Source organism: Anomalospiza imberbis, chromosome 1 (assembly GCF_031753505.1).
Source record: "Anomalospiza imberbis isolate Cuckoo-Finch-1a 21T00152 chromosome 1, ASM3175350v1, whole genome shotgun sequence".
Lineage (NCBI taxonomy): Eukaryota > Metazoa > Chordata > Aves > Passeriformes > Viduidae > Anomalospiza > Anomalospiza imberbis.
In genome coordinates this window covers 2,081,876-2,108,139 of record NC_089681.1, presented here as the reverse complement: position 1 = coordinate 2,108,139, position 26,264 = coordinate 2,081,876, and the positions used below count along the sequence as shown (strand labels likewise).

The 26,264-nt window shown below is 41.3% G+C and overlaps 1 protein-coding gene across 11 annotated transcripts in view; it reads right to left on the bottom strand.

The window, feature by feature from the left end:
- The window catches only part of TSNARE1 (t-SNARE domain containing 1), a 451,241-nt gene that overhangs the window by 220,168 nt on the left and 204,809 nt on the right, over window positions 1-26,264 (bottom strand). For all 11 annotated transcript variants that reach the window (XM_068176547.1, XM_068177290.1, XM_068177204.1 and 8 more), the window contains 2 exons: window positions 23,254-23,328; window positions 21,217-21,273 (listed from right to left, as the gene is read on the bottom strand). In XM_068176547.1, the coding sequence (XP_068032648.1) occupies window positions 21,217-21,273; window positions 23,254-23,328 (132 nt within the window). The remainder of the gene's footprint in view (window positions 1-21,216; window positions 21,274-23,253; window positions 23,329-26,264) is intronic.

Sequence of the window (26,264 nt, the reverse complement as noted above, 5' to 3'; positions counted from 1 at the left end):
GAGGAATCTTGTCACCACACATCTGCAAGAGCCTGGAGGGGTGGGTGGTCAGTTGATGAGAAAGGGGCTGAAGACACAGGACAAAATTCCTGCCTCCGTGTGAGAGTTGAGTGTCCCCTTTGTGGGAGAGAAAGATGAAAGTAAGAGCTGAGCTTTGAGCAGCAGGATGGGACAACACCTCATCGTGCCACCACAACTTTTGGCACCATGCACAAAAAAAGACTCATTTTCAATAATCATAGAACCAGAGTAAGGTTTGGGTTGAAAGGGACCTTAAAGATCATTTCACTCCACCCCCTGCCATGGGCAGGGACACCTTCCACTATCCCAGGTTGCTCCAAGCCCCATCCAACCTGGCCTGGAAAACTTCCAGGAATGGGGCAGACACAGCTTCTCTGGGCAACCTGTGCCAGGGCCTCAGCACCCTCATACCAAGTAATTTCTTTCTAATATCCAATCTAAATCTCCCCTACTTTAGTTTGAGGTCATTTGTCCATTTCCTGGCACTTCACGTCTTTGGCCAAAGTCTCTCTCCAGTTCTTTTGGAGTCTCTTTAGGAAGTGGAAGGGGCTCTAAGGTCTCCCTGGATCCTTCTTTTCTCTAGGCTGGACACCCCCAGCTCTCCCAGCCTGGCTCTCCCACAGCAAAGGTGCTCCAGCTTCCTGAACATCTTCATGGCCTCCCTGGGACTCAGTACTCAGTACAAATGACCCATGATCTTCCCATGTTGGAGGGACACAGAACTGATTTCCTGTTATAATCTCCCCATGCTTCAAACCAATCTTTTTTTTTTTTCCCTTTTCCTCCAAGCATCAGCTCAAGGGACATGATCATCCAAGTGGCAATCCTGAGATGAAATAAAGACACTTGGAAATTTGGATTTGGTTACAGTGTTGTCTTTTTAAGTGTACAATTATGGAAGAGCACTGCACAGCAGAGCCCAGTTAGACAAAAACTTTTACAATTAAAAGGTTCTGTAGCATTTGTTCCTAACTAGATACAGTCAGAGAAAAAGAGATCACATTTTCAATTAAATTGGTGAAATGGCTTCTCTCCCTCTAAGTGTTCCCACTAAAACCCCAAAACATCAGTAGAACTTTCCCAGTGCCCACCTGTCCATACAAGAGGGCTTGATGGTTCTTTCTCCTGGCCAGTGACAATTCCCACCCAACTCTGTCGAATCTCCCGACCTGTAAACAACCTTAAAATATGAGTTTAACTGAAGGGAAGGAAATGCTTGCCCTGATTTCTGTGTGCTCTGACAGCAAGGACTGACATGGGCAAGAGGACAGACAACCTTACTCAGAGGATGTGAGCTTGAATCTCTGGAAAAATGAAGAGTGACAACTTGAATTTCAAGTCAGATCAAGTCAGAACATTTACTGGTTTAGAGAAAAACACAAGAACAGCAGAAGGAAAATTATATTCTTCCTCAAGAATAGTGATAGAGTTATTACAGGTCTAGGCAATGTCTCTGGGAAGACAAACTAATGCTATTAGGGAAATTAGGACACAGAGGCGTATTTGGCACCAAAGTGCCTGCAAAGGGAAATAATAAAAATATGAAGTGAAAACATTGCTAAAGGGAACAAAATCTTGCTCTGAGTTTGTCCAGGGAGAATGAAATAGGGAGAATTTGGCAGTTTGCTAATTTATCCTGTTTGAGTTCTTTACAGGGCAGGATGAAGTGAATTTAACCTTCCAAATGGTGACAAGAAGTAAGAAGTTTCAGGAAGGGAAGCAGTGCAGAGCAGCTTTATTATCCTCAGGTGCTTGGTGCTGTCTGGGTGATATACACTCACAGAGATGTTAACCTTTCCTCATTCAGTCCCACACCACCCCATTAGCATACAGGCTTTCATGAGGATTGAAAAGCTACCTAAACTGTTTCCAAAATAAAGCATTCAGCAAAAGGATTAAGATAAAAAAAAATGCTTAAAGGTTTTCAGCTCAGCGCCTCCGGAATGTGACATGTAACAAAATTGTCCATAATCTGCCCATTTTTCCAGTTAATCTCAGGACAATGTCTTAACTGTGTCAGAGGCAGGAGAGGCCACAGATAAACATTCAGATAATTTCTACCACATATTTTTATTGCACTATCATTATTATTTATTTTATTTCTGTTTTAACTGTGCTATTGAATTTGCAAACTGATGGGGGCTTAACCATCCACACAAATGTTCTTTATTAGTTTTAGCAATTAACCTATATGTTTCTTAGAAACCAGGCTATCCTGGCTTCTATCATTTAACTCTGTGAGTAATTCACCTGGTCTTCATTTGTATTTTCACCTTGAAAATATTTATAGACATATAATCATGTTTCTATTGATACTTTCTTCAAGACAATTTAACTCTCATTTTCTCATCTGATGTTTATAGACTATATACCTCATGTTATTTTACTTGCCCTGTTCATGTTCTTTTTTGTTCTCTCTGTACATACCAAAGCCCTTCCCAAGCCATAAACTCCAAGATTTCATTGCTTGTGCCATAAAAGTATATTTCTGTTGGAAACTTCCACCCAAACACAGGAGAAATTTTGTCACATGTTAAAGTTCACTCTGAAAAATGCTGCATGGGGCTTTGATTGGTTGACTTGTTACATCTTGATAATTTTCCTAACTATTTGACCCAGTCCCAAAGGACTCAAATCTGATAATTTTCCATTCCTACAGTAATAAAAAAGTAATGAACTGATTCTGAAAGGCTGGGACACACTCACTGAATTAAAATAATATTTCACCCCCTGAAAGGGACCTCTGTCTGCAAACCCACATTGGAACAGGATTCTCTCGGTGGAAAGGCGACAGTTTTCTGCTGTTCCTCTGAATGTATGTGTGCATGAAAATGAGATTTTTATCACATAAACCCAGGTTTTCATTGCACAAGAAGCTCCTTACTAACACACATGGGTGCAGACACTGCCACTGAGCCCATGAATTCTGGAGGGACAAAGGCTGAACTACAGGAAGGGTGTTTGCAGGGAATTTATTTCCTTCTGTTCCCTGTCTACTCAAAACTGTGAAGTGGGTTTCTCCAGAGGGAGATTCAATCCAATAAAGTTCTGCCCTTCATTTTTTTGGCCTTTTCTCCAAACTGGCAATAGAGACATGGAGCTTTACCCTGTTAACAGACCTACCACTTCGTTCCATCAGATATCAAGTGTCATTCAGAGAAGGAGGGATAAATTAGGCAGATGCTGGTTCAGGACTGGTGGTATTGACATGTAAGTGGTATCCCTCTTAACATCAATTTGAGATGTTTGCACGGTGGATATCTTTGTTTGATTTGATCAGGCAAATTGAACTGCCAGAAATCCACCGCTCCAACTTTACATACCCACAGTGGAGGCACTGACCTCGAGCTCCTGATTAAGACTCCCACTATAATCAATGGAGACACGGTCAATAAAGTCAATGGAGATAAGAGCCCTGTTCTCTAGATTAAAAAGATTGACAGCTACTTAACATAAGACTGTGCCATAGACTGTAAAGGGAGCCTTGAATGTCAGGCTCAGAGGTAAAGATTTACACTACACATGCCCAGCTGTGGCCACAGGAGACTATGGGGAAAAAACCCCAAACAACGCAAAACAACATTAAAAAAAAACCTGCCCAAAAACCACACAGATTTTTTTTTTAACTGAAAACAATATATCATAATTAGCTCAGCTAAGTACACTAAGATGTGCTTCTTTCTCCCAACTACCTGTAGAAAGAGTCTTGCTGCCTTCAGAGATAAAAGTCTACACTGTGTAGGAATTAACAAAAATTCCTTCAGCGTGCATGGTTTGAATTTCCAGTAGATTTGTCAGGAACTAGGTGAGGACAGAGAGGCAAGACAAGTCTGGGGTGTTGCCCTAGAAGCTGCCTCTTGGATTCCCTCTTCATGGAGATATCCTACTTTCCCCCACATGGCACATGTAAGAGTAGAAAACGTGTTTGCAATTACCTGGCCAGTGTGACAAAGAAATGACAAAACCACCTCTGGTTTACTGACGTGCAGTTTGTTTATTCATCTATCACACAGAAGGCAGAATCATGTGAAAAGTTCAACTTCTTTTGACAAGTTTCCCTGAGCTGGTGAAAACAGGAGGCAACCATTATCTATCTCCCTCAGAGACCAGGTCTTTAACAGACTTAATACCATGAGAATATGAAGTGATCTAAGCTTTATATTCGCACTGTATGAGATCACACTGCATCAAAACTTTGATAGATGCCCCTGCTGTTTGCTCATCCTTAAGGAGCAATGACCCGGACATTAGCATGTCTAGTAAATTGTTCTAATGTGTGGTGAAAGGGGACTAATGGATACAGTAATTGATTGTTTGATGGATAGCTGGGGAGCCCTTTGATTATGAGTTTTTGCTACGGTCCAAGACATTTTCATTCTCCAGTTAACCCAGAGCTGATTGCTTGCATGAATTATCTCCTTCTCTGACTGCAAATATCATTCACTTAATAAATATTTCATTAGAAACAAACCAGTGGTGGAGAGAGAGGAGGAAGCAGACGCTCAGTGCTGTGGCTGTTGAAGATGCTACAGAGTTTAGAGAATAGACACAGAGATTATCCATGAAATGTGCTCGGGTCAGACAGGAGGCCTCTGCTTCTCCAGGATTTAGTATTCAGGAGCAAGAAGAAGCCTGAAGGTCAATTTAAATCAATCAAGGGAGGCCCAATATGGACCAAGAAGGATGTACTGGAGTGTTGAATCCACTGTGTAGAAGTTGGCTTCCTCGCAGATCCCACCCTGCTCCCTCCCAAACTTCAGGCTGAGCTTTCAGGTTACGAGGAAGGACTCTAACCAAGAGATAGAATATCATCAAGAAAAGATTTACAATTCCTGGGATTTCATAGTGAGGGTAGAATATTGATCCTAGTGAAGGTTATAGAAAAATTTTCCTGCCTATCAATGCTGCCTTTTTTGAGCTTTTATTTTTCCATGATGTCTTCTCAAAAGTTATTTCTACCCTTATTTGGCTTTTGATATTTAATTATCCAGTGACACCTGTACTGAACACATTTGTTTCATTTCAGATGGTTACTTACCAGCATGACACTGTACTTTTGAGTTATGAAGATCACTACTCTTCTCTCCAAGGAGAGCTCTCAAGGGCAGTGCAGGAATCAGGCAGAAACAGACTTTTTTTTTTTTCCGTTCTAACTCCCAGTCATGGATCAACCCTGTTTCTCTTCAAATTTTCAAATAAGAAGGGAGCAATATTTGCTGAGGACACTTTGGACTTCCACAGGCTTCAGGGAGGTGAGGAACTTCACAAACTAAGCTGGAGTCACAAGTAGTTTGTTACAACACGGAGTCACTACAACAGCTAATCCCAATTCACCTCACACTCTTAATATGCTGAAAACTGCAGCAGTTTTTAAATCCTCTTTCATTGAAAAATTGTTGATGAGCAAAATACATAATGTTCCCCTATTACTCTCCACCTTGTGTATGTCCCCTGGGCACTGAGACTCTCTTATCTTGCTTTCCTAGCTGTTCCTCCAGCATATTTATATTGTTAGCCTCACAATGGGTATCATTATGTCAATAAGCACAATTTAAATATTAATCCTATGGTTATGGGCAGAAATTTAACTGATCATATAATATTCTATAAAAGGGGAACATGTCACAAGGAAATGGCTTCAGTGCTGTTTGCTCTCAAATGTTTTGTCAAGAATTTTACAGAGGGGAATGACATGGACAAAATATGGGGGGAATTAAGAGAAGGTGACAAAGGAAAAGGAGCAACCAAATAAATGAGAGCAGGGACTGTGCAAGAGTAAAAGAAGAACACAAAAGGTGTTTGGAAAGGGGACAAAGAGTAAAGAAAGCTTGGAAGTGAATTGAAAGGAAGCCAAAGGTAGATCCAGATTACCTCCAAAATGCACAGATCTCCCAGTCAGGTATGACAGGAGCTGAGATAGGACCCTCACAGGGACTGAAACCCTCACTAGTGCTGATATATTTCAGCAGGAAGGGTGAGAGAAGGAAGGCAGAAAATCTTTCCAAAAACATATTAGCCATTATAAAAATTTACACATTCTTGTTGTTTCTCCTTCATTACCATACACAGACCAACTATTGGGGAGCAGGAAATCTCATTTTTCGACAGAAATAGCTCTCTTCTCTTGAAGAAATATTTGTCTCTAATTTCTGAAGATAAACCACCATTCTGCCCACATTCTGGAAAATAATCTTTTTTGTCACAGGGTGCTTCTAATAATAAAGACAAAAATGGGTTAAAAAAAAAAAAAAGTAGACTTGGAAAACACTGCTTTTTCAGATAAATACTAAACTCTGTATTTATCTGAGATCAGACTGAGTTAAGAAACTTTTGGCACAGGTAGTGTTGGACATATATTTTCCACACCAAATTGAGGAAGGTGACTGAGTCCACAATATCCCTGCATATTTTATCATAATCATGAGGCTGAACACCAGCTTTCTCCATGGGAAGCTCTCCCTGAACCACTGACACTGCCTGCTGAGGGAGGTGACACTTTCCATCAGCAAAGGAGCATCAATCTGGCTCAGCATTTTAAAGTCCCTGAGGAGCTTACAGTACCTTTCTGCTGGAGTCCTTTTATTTGCACTCACTGCCTGTGCTTTTACTCCTGCTGCTGCTCTGCTCAAACACAGCTGTGCTAATACACCGCAGCCACACAGCTAATCCATACTCCTCTGATCTATTTTCAGGTCTCATTTGGCAAACGGAAGGGGGTGAGACCAGTGGGAAACACACAAGAGAGACAAACCCTTGAGGTGTGTCCTGGCCAAGTCTCCCAAGGACGCTGATTAGGTTTTAGTTTTGTGAGAATCACAGAATCACTGAGGTTGGAAAAGACCTCCAATATCATGGAGTCCAACTTTGGTACAATCACCAGCTTGTCAACCAGACGGGAGCACCGAGTGCCATGTTCAGTCACTCCTTGAACACTCCCAGGGATGGTGACTCCACCATCCCCCTGTGCAGCCCCTTCCCATGCTTAATCACCCTTTCCATGAAGAAATTCTTCCTGATGTCCAACCTGAGCCTCCCTTGGCACAGCTTGAGGCCATTTCCTCTCATCCTGTCCCTTGTTCCCTGGGAAAAGAGAGCAACCCCCACCTGGCTACAACCTCCTGCCAGGGAATTGTAGGGAGCAAAAAGGTCCCTCCTGGGCATCCTTTTCTCCAGGCTAAACACCCCCAGTTCCCTCAGCCTCTCCTCAAGGACTGACTCTTAAAACCTTTCCCCAGCTCTGTTGATCTTCCCTGGACACGCTCAACCCCTCTTGACCTGAGGGACCCAGAACTGGACCACAGCACTTGAGGTGTCGCCTCACCAGTGCTAAGTAAAGAAGAACAATCACTGCCATGGTCAAAAAAAGAAACTACTCTTGGCTGAGTTTTACAAAAGGTTCTGAGCATTGCACACATCCTGAAGTCATAGGTATTTTTCCAAGAGGAGCTATGATGGCTCAGTTGTCCTGGATAAGTGTCATCAGTGGCAACTCCATCCTGCCAACCAAAATGTGTGGATTGTGAGGATGGAGATATTCTTCTCCTCCAGTCTCACCCTGTCATGCAGTGACAGTGCCCAGTCCAACACTCCTCAGAAGAACTTGGCTTTCTCTGAAAGAAATTTGAGCCCTTCCACCCCAACTTATTTTAAATATGCCTGGTAGGTCTCAGGAGTAATGTATCCACACAAAGAGATCACAGAAAATGTACAGATTGTGCAGGAACATAAATTTTGACTGAGCAAGTGATGAATAGAATGCAGAGCAACATCCTCAGATTTTGGGCAAAGAATATATAATCATTCAGTGGTGTTTGCGAAACATGTCAGACTCTGTCAGGAAGAAGGGTTATAAATAAATGTGAGGGAGATACTTTAATAATGCTATTTCGTATACACTCAATAATGAACTTTAATTATTTCTTCTTCACTGTAAGTTTCTTTCTTCTTTCACTCTAGTGGATGAGTCAAGCCCAGATGTGTAATGAAACTCATACTGGCATCACAGCATTTTCTTTAGAGGTGGCTGAAAGAGCTCTATGGATCAGCTGTCAAATCATTTCTCCTCCTGTGGGGTTTCCTTCATGCGTCTCACCCAGCATTTAATTCCTCTACATATGGTATGAGTGAATCATAGCACAAGGAATTTTCTTGATGGAAAAGATTTTGCAGATAAGCAGTCTTCTCACATCACTGGTCCTGAAATGAAGCCAAAGTCATCTTTATCATAGGCAGTGGAGCAACCTGCCAAGAGGAACCAGTTGCCATGGTATGTAAGGCAATAACATCTACAACTTTGCAATCTGAAACTATGAAAACTAATTTAGAGCTTATCAGTAACCTCATCACCAAATATTTGCAGCAGAGAATGAGGAGATTGATTTGTTTCCTGCTGTGATGCTGAGAATTAACAGAGGATATCAAAAGGAAAGCTCTGAGGTGTTAAATGTAATGATGTGGATAAATATGAAATATCCCACCAATTCCTTGGCTTTTCAGTAGAAACTCAGGGAAATGAACAGAGGAAGGCGTCACATCACTCCTTTTGCAAAATGACTTCCTGTCAGCTCTGCAATGACTGCACGACTTTCTTGAAGAGGGAATTGCATGTGGTGAATCTCACTGAAATACTTTCATTCTCCCTTCCACCTTTCCTGCTCTATGAGCAAGGAAAATGTCAACACAACCTGACTGAAAGAAACAGGATGTTCCCCAAATCCCCTAACCAGGAAGAGACCATGGCCCAATTCCTCTGCTCAGAGACAGGAGCTTTCAAACTCACTGAGGGGCCACACAAAAGTGTCTGACTTCACTTGCCAGGTCTATTCCCAGTCTTATACCCAATATTCCATGAAAAACATTGGACAAACAAACCCAGGAAACACATCAGTTCTGCAGACTCTTTGCATGTAAGAAGTCCTTGCACTTGACAGCTACTCAACCTATTCCTCTTTATGAACACATCCAGACCCGCCAATATCCATTTCCTTCCGAGAATTATGAAAAAAAAAAAAATCAGAAGAAAAGAAACAGAACAATAACCCCAAGACAGAGGAAGGCAGAGAACCCTGGCAGGACCCATGGAATTGTGGAGAGATGAGCCTGTGCTGGAGCAGTTTTACTGGTGTGACTTGAGTCCCCGTGGAAGGGCCCCACTCTGGAGGAGGATGAGGAGGAAAGAGCAGCAGAGATAACTTGTGATAAATTGGTCTCATTTCCCACCCCCTTCCTGCTGGTGGGGAGGAGGTAGAGAATTCAGGAATGAGTTTTCCTGGGAAGATGGGAGGGATATGGGAGAGATGTTTTAAGATTCAGTTTTATTTCTCATTATTCTACTCCAATTTAATTGGTAAGAAATTAAACTAATTTCTCCACATCGAGCCTGTTTTGCCTGTGACAGTAACTGGTGAGTGATTTCTCCTTGTCTTTATCGTGATCCACGAACCTTTCAGTACATTTTGTCTCCCCTGATCAGCTGAGGGGGTGACAGAGCAACTTTGGTGGCCACTGGTATCCATCCAGGGGCAACATGCCACAAATGGGGATGGGTTCTTCCCCCTGTAGACAGAAACACCTCAGTTTGCAAAATGTTTGTGATCTGCAGGGGCATCTACTAAAATTCAGCATTGGAAGGTTTCCCAACTCACCTCCTATTTTGATTCTTATATACAATCACCAGTTTGTAAACAAAGAAGCAATTCCAAATAAAGCAGTTCCAAAAATAGCCTGCACAGCTCCATACCACACTTTGAAAAACCTTTGTTTTGGTGGTCAGTTAATAATTTGCAATGTTTTCCAGCTCCTCAGAGCTTAGGAGATGAAAAAACAGCACTGGTGAGCTCTGAGACTGAAGAGGGTGCAAGGGGAGAGTCAAGAAGGCAAAAGGATGATTAAAGGGATTTTGTATGAACTCAAGTCTACAATGGGTCAGTGCCCGCAGGCTTGGAAGCAACAAGCAGTGTAAGGAGAAGAAAAAGGTTTTATAACATTGGATGTCATCAAGCTCAAAATAAAATGCACCTCAAAACAAACAGGATTGGTGTGGGACAAGAAAACAAATGACATCCCACATGTGAAGAACGCATCTCTGTAAAATGAGTCCCTTTGGGTCAAAACATATAAAAACATAAAAAAAAAAAAAAGGCAGATGCCGAAATATTGAAACAAAAAATATGGTTCTCTATAAAGAAAAAGCCCTTTCTCCCCTTTACTTTTATGCAAAACTCTCTCTCATACCCCACTTTTTCCAGGCTAGGACTGCCTGGCAGTTCTGACCGGGCAGGCAGCTGTCCAACAGATCACCACCATTTGCCATCACCTTTACCTGCTCTCACACCCATGAACTGTTCATTTAAATCATTTTGAACCTTTTAAACTCCAAAACAGCAAATTAATACTACCCCTTGCTACACCAGAAGTGTGTCACCCTATGCCATTTATCAGATGGCCTTCCAGACCCTACTGTGCCTAAGGGAGATGTGCTGATGAGCAAGACCTGTACTCACCTTTGGGTGCCAAAATTACATGAACTGGGTAGGGAGAGGACCTGCACAGCCCTGTGGATTTTACTAAAGATGAGAACCAGACAAGCTGAGACTAAAAACTGCCAAACTCCCTGCAGATGTGACCTAAAGCTCAAATTCCTCCTCCCTAGGAACCTCAGAAGTCATAGATTTATACACAAAATCATTAATATTATACTTATTTAAATTCTATTTAATATGTTTGTTCTCCTTAGTACAGAGAGGGGGACATGGAGCAGATTTCCACAACTGAGCAATGGATTCTGTCTTCAACAGGCACACAAAACATCCTGTTTCACCCCAAGTCTTTACAGAGTTTATTCTCATCTCAGTGATTCATCAGGGCTTCCCTGACACCGTTTTCATCTGAGCAGTGTAAAACCCAGCTCCTGCATCCGACCAGTCCTGTGCCAGCAGATGGCACTCCAAAGCGTGCAGCATCCAGAGCTTCCCTCACCCCACTCCCAGCAGCTGCTGGAAAAGGTGTTCTTTTGTTTTCTTTTTTTTTTTTTTTTTTTTTTTCTTTTTGCCTGACTCTTCAGTGGTGTTTTTAATCATGTTTAAATATAGGGGTCATCTTAGGAGCTCCCACCGCAGGGCCATCAAACTTCCCAGTGCTCAGCTTCCAGAAGAGATCACTATGTCCTGCTGCACATAAAAGCCACATTCCCATTCTCTTTCCTTAAATCATCTAACCAGTTACAAACTGCTGGGCACAGGAAGGGAGAAAACACCTTCCTCACCCACCAAAAATCAGCTGTGATTGCAAGAAGATGCTTTGATTTTTAAAATTTATGTTTGCTGTGTGGTTTTTGGGTTTTTTTAGGGCCATCATCTGTGTTTCTCAGCACGTCACTGCTGAGCTCTTCATGTGAATGTAACCCAAAACAGAAAGGAGAAGGGGAAGGGAAAATCCTTCTTAAAGCAAGAAACATTGCAGATCAAGAGATTCAATTGTGTCAAGTGTAATATTAAGTTTCTAGGAACCACCTCAATATTTTCATTACATTCAGGATTTTACAGGCTCAGTGAAGGTAGAAAATAAAACACTGAAGCTCTTTATTTCATCCAAGTGAGGTGTGCAAACCACAGCTCACAAAAAATCCAGGCTTTGCATGGATTGCAAACAGGATCTCTGGCTTTGCCCCATGGAAAACTGGGTTCATGGAAAGAAACATTTATGGTTTCATCCAGTTTCTCCATACAGCCACTGAAGGTTTCTCCATGGCAGTCTCTGTGCCAAGGAAGACCTCAGGAACTTCTTGTCTGTGAGTCTGACTTTGGGAAGTTGCACAAAAAGGAGGAGAAGATCAACTTCCATTTCCCATGAGGAAGAACCTTCCTTGCTGTACCATTCCCAGCTCCCTTCCAGCATTTGGAGAAGACAGTGAGACCAGGTGAGATTGAGACCTTAACTGGTTTAGGGAGCAGGGAAAAAGTCTTCTTGCACCAAACCCAATTAATCCACTGGAGTGACGGAATGCTCATCCCAGGGTACCATGTGGTAGCACAGCTTTAATTAAAGCAGATTAATGAAGGGGACACTGCAAAGCTTTACTGTGTTTTACTGCAGGGGACACAGTGAGATGCAGTCCTGTCACCTCTGAAGTGACAAACTGCCCATTTGAACACCAACAGGGGGAGAAGATCTGTGGTGGCATGGCTGCATCACTTCCCCCAGGATTAATGAAGAACTTACAGAGATGAGCTGGGACAAGGGTGATGCTCAGCAGGTACCAACCACACAACTTGGATTTGATGCCAACAGTGGCAGTGATGAGCAACACTCTTGGCTCAGTTTTTTCTTTCATAGAAACCACAGAATAACTCAAAATAGAGAGGAGCCCTGAGGACCATCAAGTCCAACACCTTGCCATTCTTATCTACAAAAGCATATGTAGATAAGGAAATTTTCATCAAGGTTTGCTCATGGCTCTGAATCATCACCTTATTTCATATTTGGGACAATTGGGTGAATAAGTCTCTTAAACTTAAGGGAGTTGTTTGCTTCAGAGGCACCTTCTCAAATCAACAAGTTTGTGAGATTGCAGTGGAGAACCTCCATCTGTGTTTAGGTGAACACATTTATTTTATTTATCACACAGGCTGTTGCTATCAGCTCAGAAATAACTACTTGAAATGTTATCTGCTCCACATGCCTTATCCTACAGAACCTGTTGTGTTTTATAATGACACTATATATAAATTACCTCTCTGATATATGTCCAGCCTTATGAGTTAACCCCAAAGGAATTTCAGCATCCTGGATTATCATTATAAGTGAGGATTAAACTCTGCAACAAACCAGTACATCAGTGGAAGTTTAGCTTGGCAAAAACAACACAAATTTGGGTCACAGTTTTTAGCTAAGGAACAAAACAAAGAATCAGAATTATAAGTGTGATTCTGTGTTTCCTCATGTTTTCATAAACCAGAAATAATTGTGACCAATTCAAAGAGTCTGAGCAACCTGTTCTAGTGGAAGGTGTCCCTGTCCATGGCAAGAGGTTGGAATAAGATGGTTTTTAAGGTCCCTTCCAACTCAAATCATTCCATGAGTCTACGATTTCATAGGTGAGATGGAGTATAGGGGAGGTAACATCACTGCCTTCTACACAGAAGAGAGAGGAGTTTAATATTATCAGGTTTTATGGTGGATATAACTTTGTTTATTTGGACCTTGAAAACAAATAAGATGTGCCCTAGAAAGGTCAGTAAATATATTTTTTTTATTCACCCTGGTGCAGAACTGGTTAATATATTTCCAAATACATTTTTTAGTGGGAAAATACCATTGCTGTCCCCATTTAATCATGTGATAAATGCAGCCATCCAAGTGGGTTTAGAAGAATACAATTTCCTTCCTTTCAATAATTCATCTCCACGGGGGGGTGGTTTAAATGTATTAAATAACACTGCATTCACTTTGGAGCAAGGTGACACACTCAGTAAGATTTCACATTTGTTACTCCAGTTGCTGCATGTGATCTTTGCCAGGGCAAAAGTCAATTTAGACTCTTGCAGTGCACCTTAGGGAAGGTGGGGTTGAAGGAAGGGAGGTGGATGGGGTTGTATGAGCAGCCCCCTCACCCCAGCAGAAACCACTTCCACTGGGCAGAAACACTCATTATAGAATTATGCCTCTGAAAAAAAAAAAAAGTCATATACAGGGGAGTCAAGCCCATAAAGTGAACAAAATTCAAGCTTTTAATTCAGTTTTTAGTAATTATAGTACTGCCATTGTGGCCACACACGTCCTGCAGATCCAGCCTACGTTTCATCAGCTCTGGGATCTTGGCCTGTGTTTGCTCTCCTCTTCAGCTGCTGTCACACAGATCTGACAGAGCTGCCAGAGGTGACCCTCACTGCCCAGAAAAGCTGCATGCAAGGACAAAGCTCTCTGAGCAAGGTGAGTGTCCATCCAGCTGCCACTGTATTTATAGTTATATTTAATTTTATAATATAATTTTATATTTAATTTTATATGTTTTGTATTTATTTATTTTGATGTAGGTATACATCAGTACACATATATATTTATAGATATAAAAATCTGTGCCAGCAGTGCTGAATGCAACCATGAACTGCCCACACTCACTGGGTAAAAAGCAACACTTAGGAGGAAAGAGAATTCAGAATTCCTTGAGACCACGTCAGGATCTCATATAATAGGTGAGAAATGCTTTTTTTTTTTTTTAATGAACCTGATGTGGCAGGAGATGTGCATTTGCAGCACTCTTTAAATTTAGGGGCTGACAGTACTTAAGGGGGTAAAAAGGCTGGAGAGGGATTTTTTGCAAGGGCATGGAATGATAAGACATGGAGGAATGGCTTTAAGCTGAAGGAGGGTAGATTTACGTTGGATATTTGGAAGAAATTCCTCCCTGTGAGGGTAGTGAGGCCCTGGCACAGGTTGCCCAGAGAAGCTGTGGCTGCCCCATCCCTGGAAACGTTCCAGACCAGCATGGATGGGGCTTGGAGCAACCTGGTCTAGTGGAAGGTGTCCCTGCCCATGGCAGGGGGTTTTAAAAAGATGATTTTTAATGTTTCCTCCACTCCAAACCATTCTGTGATTCTATGAAACACAAGCACAGCAACCACCCATGAAGCCACCACAAGCAGTGGGGAAAAAATATATTGCAGAGCTGTCTCTGGCTGTGGAAGAACAATAACATGGGCACCAGCTGAGTGATCTGTCCCAGCCTCTGGGCACAATATGGATTTTTCCCTGTCAAAGTCCTCTCTCCCTTCAGCAAGGCTGGCTCATGGGTGTGTTTCATCGTGTGGCCCCAAACGCCTCCACGCGACCCCGGTATCACCGTTCCCCCAGCACAGCCCTCCCAGCAGGGTCTGTGCCAGCGTGGGGTGAGAGCAAAGTGTCTCCCAGGATTTGGGAGCATAAAAGCAAGTGGTTGCAGGGCTGGGGGGGAGGCTGGCACAGTCCAGACAAAACAAGCCTTTGGTTTGTGGCTCCAGCAGTGACTCAGAGCCGGGGTAGAGGAGCCAGCAGAGCTGCTCTGGAGGAGGCTTCATACAAAAGAACCCCTTCCCTTGCTTTCATCCTCTGCCCACACAGAAACCTTGTCTTTCTCCCTCAAACAAAAGGAAAAATTAAAAATAAAAATAAAAAAGAAGAAAAACATACAAGGAAACAAACAAACTGAAAAAAAACCCCTTAAGTAACCAAACCCCAGCTAGCAAAAACTCAATTCTTTGTCTGGGTGCTGATAGAGGCAGCTGCAGTTTCTGGTTCTATTGACAGACACAGGCAAAGTGGTCCCTTGAAAGACACTTAGTAGAGGATTGCCAAGGAAAATCCACAATGTTCAAGGTGCTTGGGCAATTTAGGAAATGGCAAGCTCCCCCCAAACCTGATGATAGACATTCATTTTTTTTAAAGGTTTGGTCTTTTCTTCTCTTGTAGGATAAGGAGATTGGAATGCTACTGGAAGCTCCTACCTCCAGCTTTTGACAATTCCTTCAATTAAAGCTTCAGTAGCATTTGGAGTGGTTCTTACGTGTTTTTACTGAAGCCCAGAGCATTCCTGGTGTCCCATAAAACCTGACACCAGCAGCATCTGGAACCTGGGTCTTTTCCCAAGGGCTCTGGTGTAGGATTCTTCATTTTAAGTTTTACAGCTGAAAAATGCTGTCTCCCTGACAAAAGAAGAGTTTAATGGTTACTTAGGGAAGTTCTGTGCCTATAAAGCCCACTGGAATTTTTTTTTCAAGATCGTGGGCATGCTGAGAAGAAAAGACCTTCCCTTCCCAGACACACTGGAAGCAGAGCAAGAATACTTTGGGACATTCAGAATAGATTCCACCTCCCTTGAAAATACAGGGAACAAATTAAAAGATTATGTGTGAATCTATTTCCATCCACTTATTAAATCCCTTTATGAAAATCTATTTCTCTACCCCCAAAGAGGCAGAAAAATAAAAGAAAATATTTAAATTTTCTTAAGAAAATTGCTTTAATGACTGCCTTAAAAAAACCAAACCCTTTAAAACCAAACAAAAGCCCACACTTGAGTAAAGTCAAGAAAAAAATAACTGCATGATTTAAATGCTCCATATTGACAACCCTAGGAACAGGGGAGTGGGTTGATTACAATATGGCTTTTAAAGGATGCACAGTCATTTAAAACAAAGTTGACATTATTGAAATAACACTTTTTACAGAAGTAGCTGCATCCGAGACAACCTTGAAGAGACACAGCAATTACTACCACACATGCAAGATAAACTATCACCACAGCTAAGGTTTGATTTCCTGAGATGCAGCAGCCAGACTGGAATAATAGGAACTGGGATGAGTTCTGAGATAAGATGGTGGAGTCATTAAGACAAATGTGTAAATAAAAAGCTCCATTTGTTGGGGCAAAAGCTGCATTTTGATTGTGAGAAATAAAATTTTGCATTTTCATTACGTCCTCTCACAAATGTGGAAGCTGGTTTCAAACGGGAGGAGCATCAGGAGCATCTACAGCATTAAAAACTCATCAATAATTATTGTTCAAAATGAGCTGTTGGTGTTGGCTTAGCCTGTGAGAAGCTCAGGGTGGCACAGTCTCGTAGCTGTGCTTATACAATTCCTACCATGACAAGGGCCTGGTAAAAATAGAAGCCCAAATAACCAAAGTCATTACACACTCACATAGATATATGCAGTTTATGCAGACATTACTGCCAAAAAAAGTTATTCTTCCATAAAGCCAAGGATTGGATCTCGCTGCCCCCAAAATGAGAATTTTACTCTAATCACATAAAAAGAACAACTTCATAAACACAGGAAGAAAGGGAGAAATGATGCTTCCTGTGGGAAGGAAGTCCATTTAAAGAAAGCATAAACTGATGCAGTCAGGATAAAAAAAAAGCCCCAAAACTTGTATGCAAATAGACATTTATTACCCATCTTTGTGCTCCTAAAAAATATAATTTACTGACCTTTGAGAGAGGGGTCAAATAGGCCCATAGAATAAGAAACAAAGGCATCTTTTTGGCAACTGCCATGTTCCAGAGCAATAATTATCCTTTCCTCTCTCCGTGAGCAGCAGGAAATGAAGAGGGATGCCATTACACCATGACAATTACTGTAATTTTAATTTCTAAATATTGCTAGGAAAGTTTCCTCCAAAAAAAAAAAAAAAAAAAAAAAGTCTGTTCAGATTTTTCATGTGGTTTTAGATAAAAACTCATCCCCCAGCTAAAACAGAGCTGTGCTTTCCCTCCTTCCACTCCCTTGGGGGAACCACCCACAAAGTCTGCAGGGTGAGAAAAACACATTTTTCTCCCCATTAGTGGAGAAGAGAGAATTGCAGAGAATCACAGAATGGTTTGGGTTGGAAGGGACCTCAAAGATCATCTTGTCCAACCCCCTGCCATGGGCAGGGACACCTTCCACTACCCCAGCTTGCTCCAAGCCCCATCACTTGATCTCATTCCACCACAGACACAAAAACAGATTCTTTCTATCAGAAGCAGATGCTGTTGGAAGCACAATAATTATTTAAAAAAAAATAGGGATTCTTTTTATCTCCTGTGCTCAGAAACATTATTCACTCTGTTGTGGATTTTCCACAGTCTACTATTAATTATTTTAGTACTACAGATAATCGATTCTGTGCTATTAGAACATTATAATTTATATCCAGTTGTTGCACTGTGGGATGGACTTCACCCTAGAGGACACACCTGGTCAGCTGTCCAGCCTCTTCTGCCACTGACCACACTGTCCCAGGCTCCAGGGGACACCTGAAATACTCCCACTCCTACACTGGACTCTGCCTAGGAGGAGGAGTTTGCACCTTGGTGTTCAGGGGGAGAAGTGGGATTTGAAACCCACCTGCCCCAAAAATAATCAGGAGCAGAGGTGACCACATCCCCAAATGTCTGCTATAGGCTGCACCAGAAATTCCCATAAACTGGAAACTACCTTTCAAAATTCCCCTTAACGAGCCTTTTGAGGTCTCATTTTGTCACCAGTAGGTGAAGACTTAAAATTCACAGATTCAAGGGAAGGGGCTTTTTTCCTTTTTTTATTAATTGTTGCCACAAGGCACATTCAACAATCACCATTTAGCATAGTAAAAAGTTGTGTTTTTCAATATATGCACCTATAGAACTCCATTGATTTGTCTATACACAAACACATTCCTACAAACATATATTTGATTAAGAATTTATATAACTTCAGGCTTCAAGGAGTTTTGGATCAATGCCTTTATTTTGCCTTTATAAACAAATAAACTCCATTAAAGAGTACTTACAACAAACCACAATAGGCAGGAAACTAATTTTCCCAAGGCTTGCCATGGCAATTTTTACCTGTTACATGGGTCTAGGGAATCAATTACTCCCTAAAGGGAAATTATTAGGGCTTGTGTTAACCCAACATCTCACCTTTCCCACTCACCAGTGGGAGAGAAGTACAGGGACAAGCATCCAGAAATACGAGTATTCTTCAGACCTCTTACCATTTTCTGTAATAAATTAAGGTATAAATAAAAGAGAACAAAGTCCTGCAGGCAAACAGTGTTTGAATCAAGGTTGGATGTGCACCAAGTCACTGTGCAGCTTCACAAGGCCCATAAATCAGCTCTCCTGAACATATGTAGTATTTTGCATTACCCTATAGGGTGTTAACTTTAATGCCTTAATATATTCACATAGTGGTCAGGTTACAGTTCCTGTGGGAACCATAAATTTGTATGTCCTGGCCAATCTGCTGCTGGAAAAATAATAATAATAAGTTAAAACTAACCACAGCACCACATTGCCTTCAGCAGGTTTTTATACCTTTAATTTTTCTCCTTTCTGTACTTGAGGGAGGAAGAAGAGAAGATGTGTGAAGCTGCAAATGTACAGGGAAGCTGAAGCAGATGTGAATTAATTTTCATCCTTTTTTGCATGAAGGCTTGTGTGTCCCCAGCCCAAGCAAATGTCACTACATGAAAAAGATTTGCTCTTGGGTGTGATCAAGCCTATTTTTGAGTCAGAACCCTCTCACCCAGGACATGCTACAATCTCCTTTTTCATAATCCACCAAAACCACTTTACCTGCAAGCAACAGCTACAAGGAGGAACAACCTGAGCTGATCCAGTTTAACCCAATTTCTGCTGATTCTGCCTCACCCACACCAAACTGATCCTGCTACAATCTCCCAGTGGTTGAATTCCTACCTGGTTAAAGGCAAAGGGGGTTGTCTTTGTCCCATTCTTCCTCCAGCCTCCTTTTGCTCCAACCCCAGCATTACTCACTTAAAGATATGAGTATTTTTTGTCTGGCATCCTACATTTTCCCCCATATTAAAACTCTGTTTGCTTCCAAAGAAAGTTGTTTTCATAGTCATCAAGCAATTTCAACACACCAAAAAAACTGGTTTCATCCAGGCTTGCTCCCAATGCCACCAGTTTGCAGTAATTAACATTTTTCATTCTGTTTGCACTGGTTAATGGCCAGCAGTGTCCCACATCCTGTGGAGCAACCATGGCCATGGTAGTACCAGACATGATAGTCCAGCAAGAGCAAAGCCGTTCCCCTCCCTGCAACCCTCTCCATCAACAGCAGTCAAACACAATTGGTTAAAAGCCCAAGAAGTGATGAAATACAGGTGGCGTGAAAAGAAATCACAGTTAATTTGCACAAAATGACCCAATAAATATTTAATGCATGTGGGATTTGACCACAGTTACAGGATGTATTTATGCCCCTGCTCAACACAGATCACCAGCTGGTGGACAAAACCAGACTGTTAATTTTTATAAACACAGAGCTGAAAAGTAACATCTGTGCACAGTCTCTCCAAAGGTAGCAGTGGGAACCCTCACTGGATAAAGAAATTCATCAGCCCTTTGGTACCTTAATTTCATTTCACTGACACCTACACCAACTAAGCAACAAGGTGTAGGGCAGAATTGTATTGCTTGAAACTTAGTTAATATTAAACTTTGGTCCATTTATCTGCACTAATGATGGGGTTTTCAGTGGCACCATTCCACTCTTTTTTACAGAGAATCATCAATTCAAAGTTACAAAGTACAACTATTTCTTAAATACATTAAGAAGGTTGTAGAAAACCAGATGGCACAAGGAAGGGAGAGAAAAGTCATTAGGAAAGTAGAAAACCTGATGACTGCCCCCTAAATGATAAAAAGTATCAAAAATATCAGAAATAATCGCTGAAAATAAACACAGAGTTCTGGGTTTTGGTGGCACAGTATCAGCTGCAAATGACTATGAGTTTCTTGGTATGTAGGATATGAAAGGACAACCTAATCTCTGTTGGACCCTTACTTTAGCCAAAGGATCTCCTGGCATCAAAACTCTCTTGGAAATCTGTGGAGATTTCTTAAATACACATATCCAGATATTAAATCTATAGTACTTTGCATTACTATTTATGAAAAACTACACATTTTCCTGTATATATACATATACACTCACACAAAGATACCTTTATAGTCTTAATAATTTGCAAATGTTCACTGGCAAATTAGATGCACCTAATTATATTTTTATATATTCACATACATGTACATATGAAACTGAATATGTGCATCATATATGGAGGAATCAGAGTATATATGAATATGTATACACAAATCAGAATAAATATATATACTCTGATTCTATATAGAATTTATTAATTGAAAAATTTCCTACTAGGGGCTAAAAAAGAAGAAAAAGGCTTAATTTGCATATGTATGTAGTAGTTAACCACAGTGCAGTGTAGCCAAAGAAAGCAGACTACCTAATCCCTCTTAAAACTGGGGACAGGTTTGATAAAAACTCTTCTTAATTTCTTCTATAAAATTGTCCTTGGAATGTGATTTCACCACACCTATGAGCCCAGCTTCCAGGAAAAGGGAGTGTAGGACTGCTTTTTGATATATTTCACAGCAGACAAAACTCCCCTCAAGAATGGGAAAACAGCCCCACGAGGACAGAAAAGCAGAGAATAATTAAACAGGTCTTACATAAGTCTTTTTTCTTGAGTCCTGTTATCTTCCACCTCCAAAGACATCACACACCTCTATTGGAAAATCACCTCACTGGCTTCAATGTAGGTAGCTGAGGAGCACCAAGCTCTTCAGCATCGTTAGTGGGGTTAGAAAACAGCTCTTTTTTTAGCACTGTACTAACTTCCAAACACAGAGACACTTGCGAACTTACCTGTTTGGTGCTTCTCTGCCCAGAAGGAAGCAAAGATTTGGATTTCTCTGCTATTTTCTGTTAAAAGAAAAAGAAAAAAAATCAGAGGGAAAATGGCTGATAAGAGTCCAAATATTTAGGGAAGGAGTCATATGAAGCTATTTTCTTCTACTTTCTAAAGAAAAAGACACAGAGAAAGCTCTTACTCTTTAGGAAAAAAACAAGGGATATAAAAGCATTGAAAACTTCAGTCTTGCAGGCATTAAAAGTCCTCAAAGCTTTCAGAATGACAAGGTTATCAAAACTGAAACAGGCATTTAGGGAATGACAGCCAGGACGTGGATAAGTAGCAATTTATCACTCAGATTGTTTTCCTGACGCAGCCGGGCATTCACAAACTGCAGTGGTTCATTCTGGCACTTCTGAATTGATGACAGTTTTTAAAATAAAAGAAATCCAATCCTATACAGTTCAGATGGACTGTATTAATGAACATTAGGGGGATAAAAACCTAAAAAATATGTGTGTGTGTGTGTGTGTGTGTATGGGGGTGGAGCTCTTTACCCAAATAATTCCAACTTCTCATTTAACACATCCAATAATTTTATTTAAAGACCCCACACTCAGTTTCTTGAATAGGACAGGTAAATAATTTAAAATATGAGGCAGCACTAGAGATGATGCAATTCTATTGCACAACAGACATGCTGTTGAACTGCAATTTTATGCACATCTATTTATTTATTTAATTTTTAAGGCACAGGCAACAAGTGCTGGGAAATCAATCAGTCCAGAGTGTTTCTAATAGACAAACATTATTAAGTGCATATTGCCAGACAAATTTCATTACACCTCTATAATTACAATATATCCTTTCCAATGTTGCAGGCATGCGTCAGACTCATTAAAGTGATATACCAAAGCCACCAGAGTTTTTCCAGGTGTAATTTTGATTAATCCAGATATATCTCCTAACTTGCACTGCCAGGGAGGGAGGCAGTTTGAAGATGCTAAATTTAAGTCATTACTACAGTGTTTAAAAAACAAAGCAAATCTGCTCATCAGCAGAGCCTCCCCAGGGTAAAGAGGGTGAGCAAGAAGGAACTGGAGTTCAGGCTTTGTTTATTTTATTAAACAGCTTGATCTTGGTGACAGATCCCTGTTGGAAGAATGTTCCAAAACATTCCAACAGGTCCCAACCACAAGATGTTCCTGGAAACTTTCTGGCACAGCCAAACAGCAAAACTGAGAGAGAAGGTGGGGTAATCTTTGAATTACCCGTGCTGCCTGCACATTTTCTGCAAGCAGAAAAGGTGAACTGTGCAATCACCTCTCCCTTGAGAGTGGAGGCACACCAAAATAATGTCATGGCAAAGCCAGGGGAAATACTTCCCCCTGAACTCAGCACTGGGGAGGCCACACCTCAAATCCTGGAGTCAGTTTTGGGCCACTCACAACGAGAAGGGCATTGAGGGGCTGGGCATTGGTGTCCAGAGGAGAGAACGGAGCTGGGGAAGGGGCTGGAGCACAGATCTGATGAGGAGCAGCTGAGGGAGCTGGGGGGGCTCAGCCTGGAAGAAAGGAGGCTCAAGGGAGACCTCACTCTCTACAACTCCCTGACAGGAGGATGTAACCAGGTGAGGATCAGTGTCCATTCCCAGGGAACAAGGGACAGGACAAGAGGAAATGGCCTCAAGCTGCCCCAGGGGAGGTTTAGATTGGATATTTGGGAACATTTCTGCAGAGAAAAGCTTGACAAGCACTGGAACAGGCTGCCCAGGGATGTGGTGGGGACACCATCCCTGCAAGTGTTCAATAAATGTGTGGATATGGCCCTTAAGGACACCGTTCAGGTGCTGCTGGGTCGATGGTTGGATTTGATGATCTTATAAGTTTTTTTCCATCCTTAGTTCTATGATTTCTTGACTGATAATGAACGAAAAGAGTAAGGAAACCATTCATTAGCAGCCCTGTGGAGATGCTCCAGGCTCCAGGGAATTACACTTAACACATTCCCAGGTTCCCAGATGGGACAGTGGAAGTAGAAGGGACACTCACTTTCTGCACAGCTCCGTATCTCTGGATGGCATCTGACAGTTGGTTCTTCAGCCTGTCTAGCTGAAGCCTTTCTTGCTGTAGTGGGAAAAAAAGAAGGCTGGTTAGCAGATCTGTCAGAGATAAATCCTGTAGTAGGCTCTGTCTGTGACCAGGGGAAATTGTCCTGGTGAGAGACACCAAATAAATAAAGTGGTATCCTATGCAATGGTATCCTAAAAGAATCAGTCACACTGGGACTGCCAGGGTGCAATTGGATTTTATTTTAGGAAATGTGATGCTTTGGTCTTTCAGGCCAGGTTAAATAAATAAAATGCCACTTTGGATATTCAAGACAGCATTGGAGAAAACAACTGGAGGGATCTGTCTATAAAAAGTTCTTTTTCCAAAGGATAAATCATGATAGAGTTGATTACCTCATTTGGGAAATTTACTGGACTTGAAAAGTCAAACAGCCACAACATCCCCTCTCCTTGGTCTGACTGTCAGAAACCAGCTTATCTTCATGTTTTCCAAAACATGAAACCAAATGTCACTGTATTTATGGCTGGAGCTTGTTCTAGCAAGGTTTCAATCTATGTTTAAAAAATCCCCTGTTCTTGGAAGGAAGAACACAGCCCGGTGTAAGTATCCAACATGCTTTCAAATCTCTGCTCTCAGGGGGAATGACCAAACCCTAACAGTTCTCCTGGAACTGTTCTACACCCTGGATTTGAGATTTCACATATGCAGGAGCTCAAATGTCCAGATTTTACAGAAGGAAATGCTGCAAGAAATTGGGATGTCACCTTAAAAATCAAGTGGAAAGCAAAACTCAATCTACACTAAAGCTACTGAGCAGAAATGTTCACTTTCCAGCCATTTCAGCTGTTTCAGAAAACTGCTTGGGATTACAAAAGTAGATTTATAAAGGATGGGATAAACGTTTTTAATTTTAATGGCAGTATTTTCACACACAGAAGAATATCCCAGTTCTTCCCCTGAAGATTTAAAGCCATTTTTAGAGCAGGGGAAGTATCATTATTCCCAATCTACAGATAAAAGTCCATAAACCTTATGTTTGTTCCACATGCAAAATAAGATAAGATAGTCACCCTGGAGAGCAGATCTTAAGCTCCAGCACTCACCCTACCACAAAATGGAATTCCAGATCTACCTCTCTATTCTCATCCTTTGAGGTTAGTTTGGAATGAAGCCCTAAAAGAGCCATTTTCCATCAGTCTCCTGCCTTGTGGCACACTGATCCACTTAGAGCAGCATCTTTGCTCCTGCAATACCATCAATTTGCTCAGCTGGGCATCCTGACTCCAATATCTCCAGCAGCACTTGGAGATTTATGGGAAGTCAGAGAAAGTCCCATATTGCATCTTGTTGGCAGTGCATTACTGGTGGAAAATAAGGAAGAAAGGAGGAAAAAAACTTTTTTTTTTTTCTGTGTGTGCATGCAAAGCAATCCACGGAAAAAATGGATTGGTGAGGACTAACTATAAAGTTCTGTAAGGCTTTTCATGCTGTGAGTAGTTTTATGGGAGGAGAGTTTGCAGTGCTACCCAGATTCCCATGAGGGACTTACTGACCAGCAACGAATATCCACCAGAATAATTTCTTCTAAGTAAGGGATGGTGGCTACAGGATTTTCTATCAAAAATTGTAAGTTTAATTACTAAAACTCTACTGTTATAAAGAAGAATTAAGAAAAAAAAAAGTTAAATTGACCAGTGAGCAGAAAAAAGTTATTATACAATATAATAAAGAGCAGCAAATTTATTCCTCATATTACTGAAATTGTTTCTGTGTCTATTTCCTTCAGCTCTCAAATATTTTCCCTTCAACTTTGCATTTTTCTCCCCATGATAGTGAAATCTCTTCTCCTGAGAGCCCCCATGGGCTTCAAGGGCAAATAATGACATTCTTGTGTGGCACTGTAATTGGGTTTAATGTGACCTAGCCTGATTCCCCTTTGGACTCAATTTATGTCACAAAATACAGCCTGGAGATCAGCACAAAAAAAAAAAAAAAAAAAAAAAAAAAAAAAAAAAAAAGCCCAGATCCCCATATCTCCAAGGCAGCATCTTCTGTTTGATCAAGCTCAGATGTAATTATGCAAGGAAACAAGGGAAAAAACCCTCAAAAAAAAAAAAAAAGAAAAAGAAAAAACAGTCCTTGCCATCCATCACTAGTCAAAGCAATATGTTAAAAATTATTCTTGTCTTAATCTTGATGTCTACGTGTGGAAACAATCATTCCAGGCTTCCCTCCCCATCCTCTGGAACAGACCATCACCCACTCATTTTGTTTAGGCAGGCTGAATTGCACATGGTCCTTCACAGGTTACCAAGGTGGCTTCGGGTGATCCAAGTTTTAAATCCTTATCTCAACTGCCTGTTGGCAAGTGCCATAAATCCAGACTGTAAAAACCACTTGGTCAGAGATGAGTTGTATGTTTAGAACAGTCTTATTTCTTGGTGGAAGGGCAGTGAGAACAGAGCTGAAGTAATACAGGACTTTGGAAAATGGCAGGTAGTGAGTGAGAATAAAACATGAACACAGGAAAGTTCCTGACTTAGGAACCATATGGATGCTGGCAGTAAGAGTGCAACAGAAATCAAGTAAAACTGACCTTATTTTCATTTCAGGTGCTGAATTTTATGTGGGTGAAAATTCTCCTTTAACTCTCACACTAGCCAGAATCTGGTCCCCACAGTGTGCTTGTGTTCTTGCCCATCATGCACATCATGGGCCAAGTCAGCAGTAACATCTGGGCTATAAAATCATTGTTGGAAGGTCCAAAACCTTCTGTTTGTCCAGTCATTGCACTGGGGACAACTCATTCCTACCCTGTGACACTGATGCTCATATGAGTTGAACCTACAGATGATAGCCCACTCTGCACACAAAACAGACGGGATTTTCTGGGATAAACTGGAATTCAGAGTGGGGTAAATTCTAATTTTAAATCCTGCTTTGATCTGCCCAGAGCCTGTATTTATCTACCCCCAAAACTGCCTTTGCAG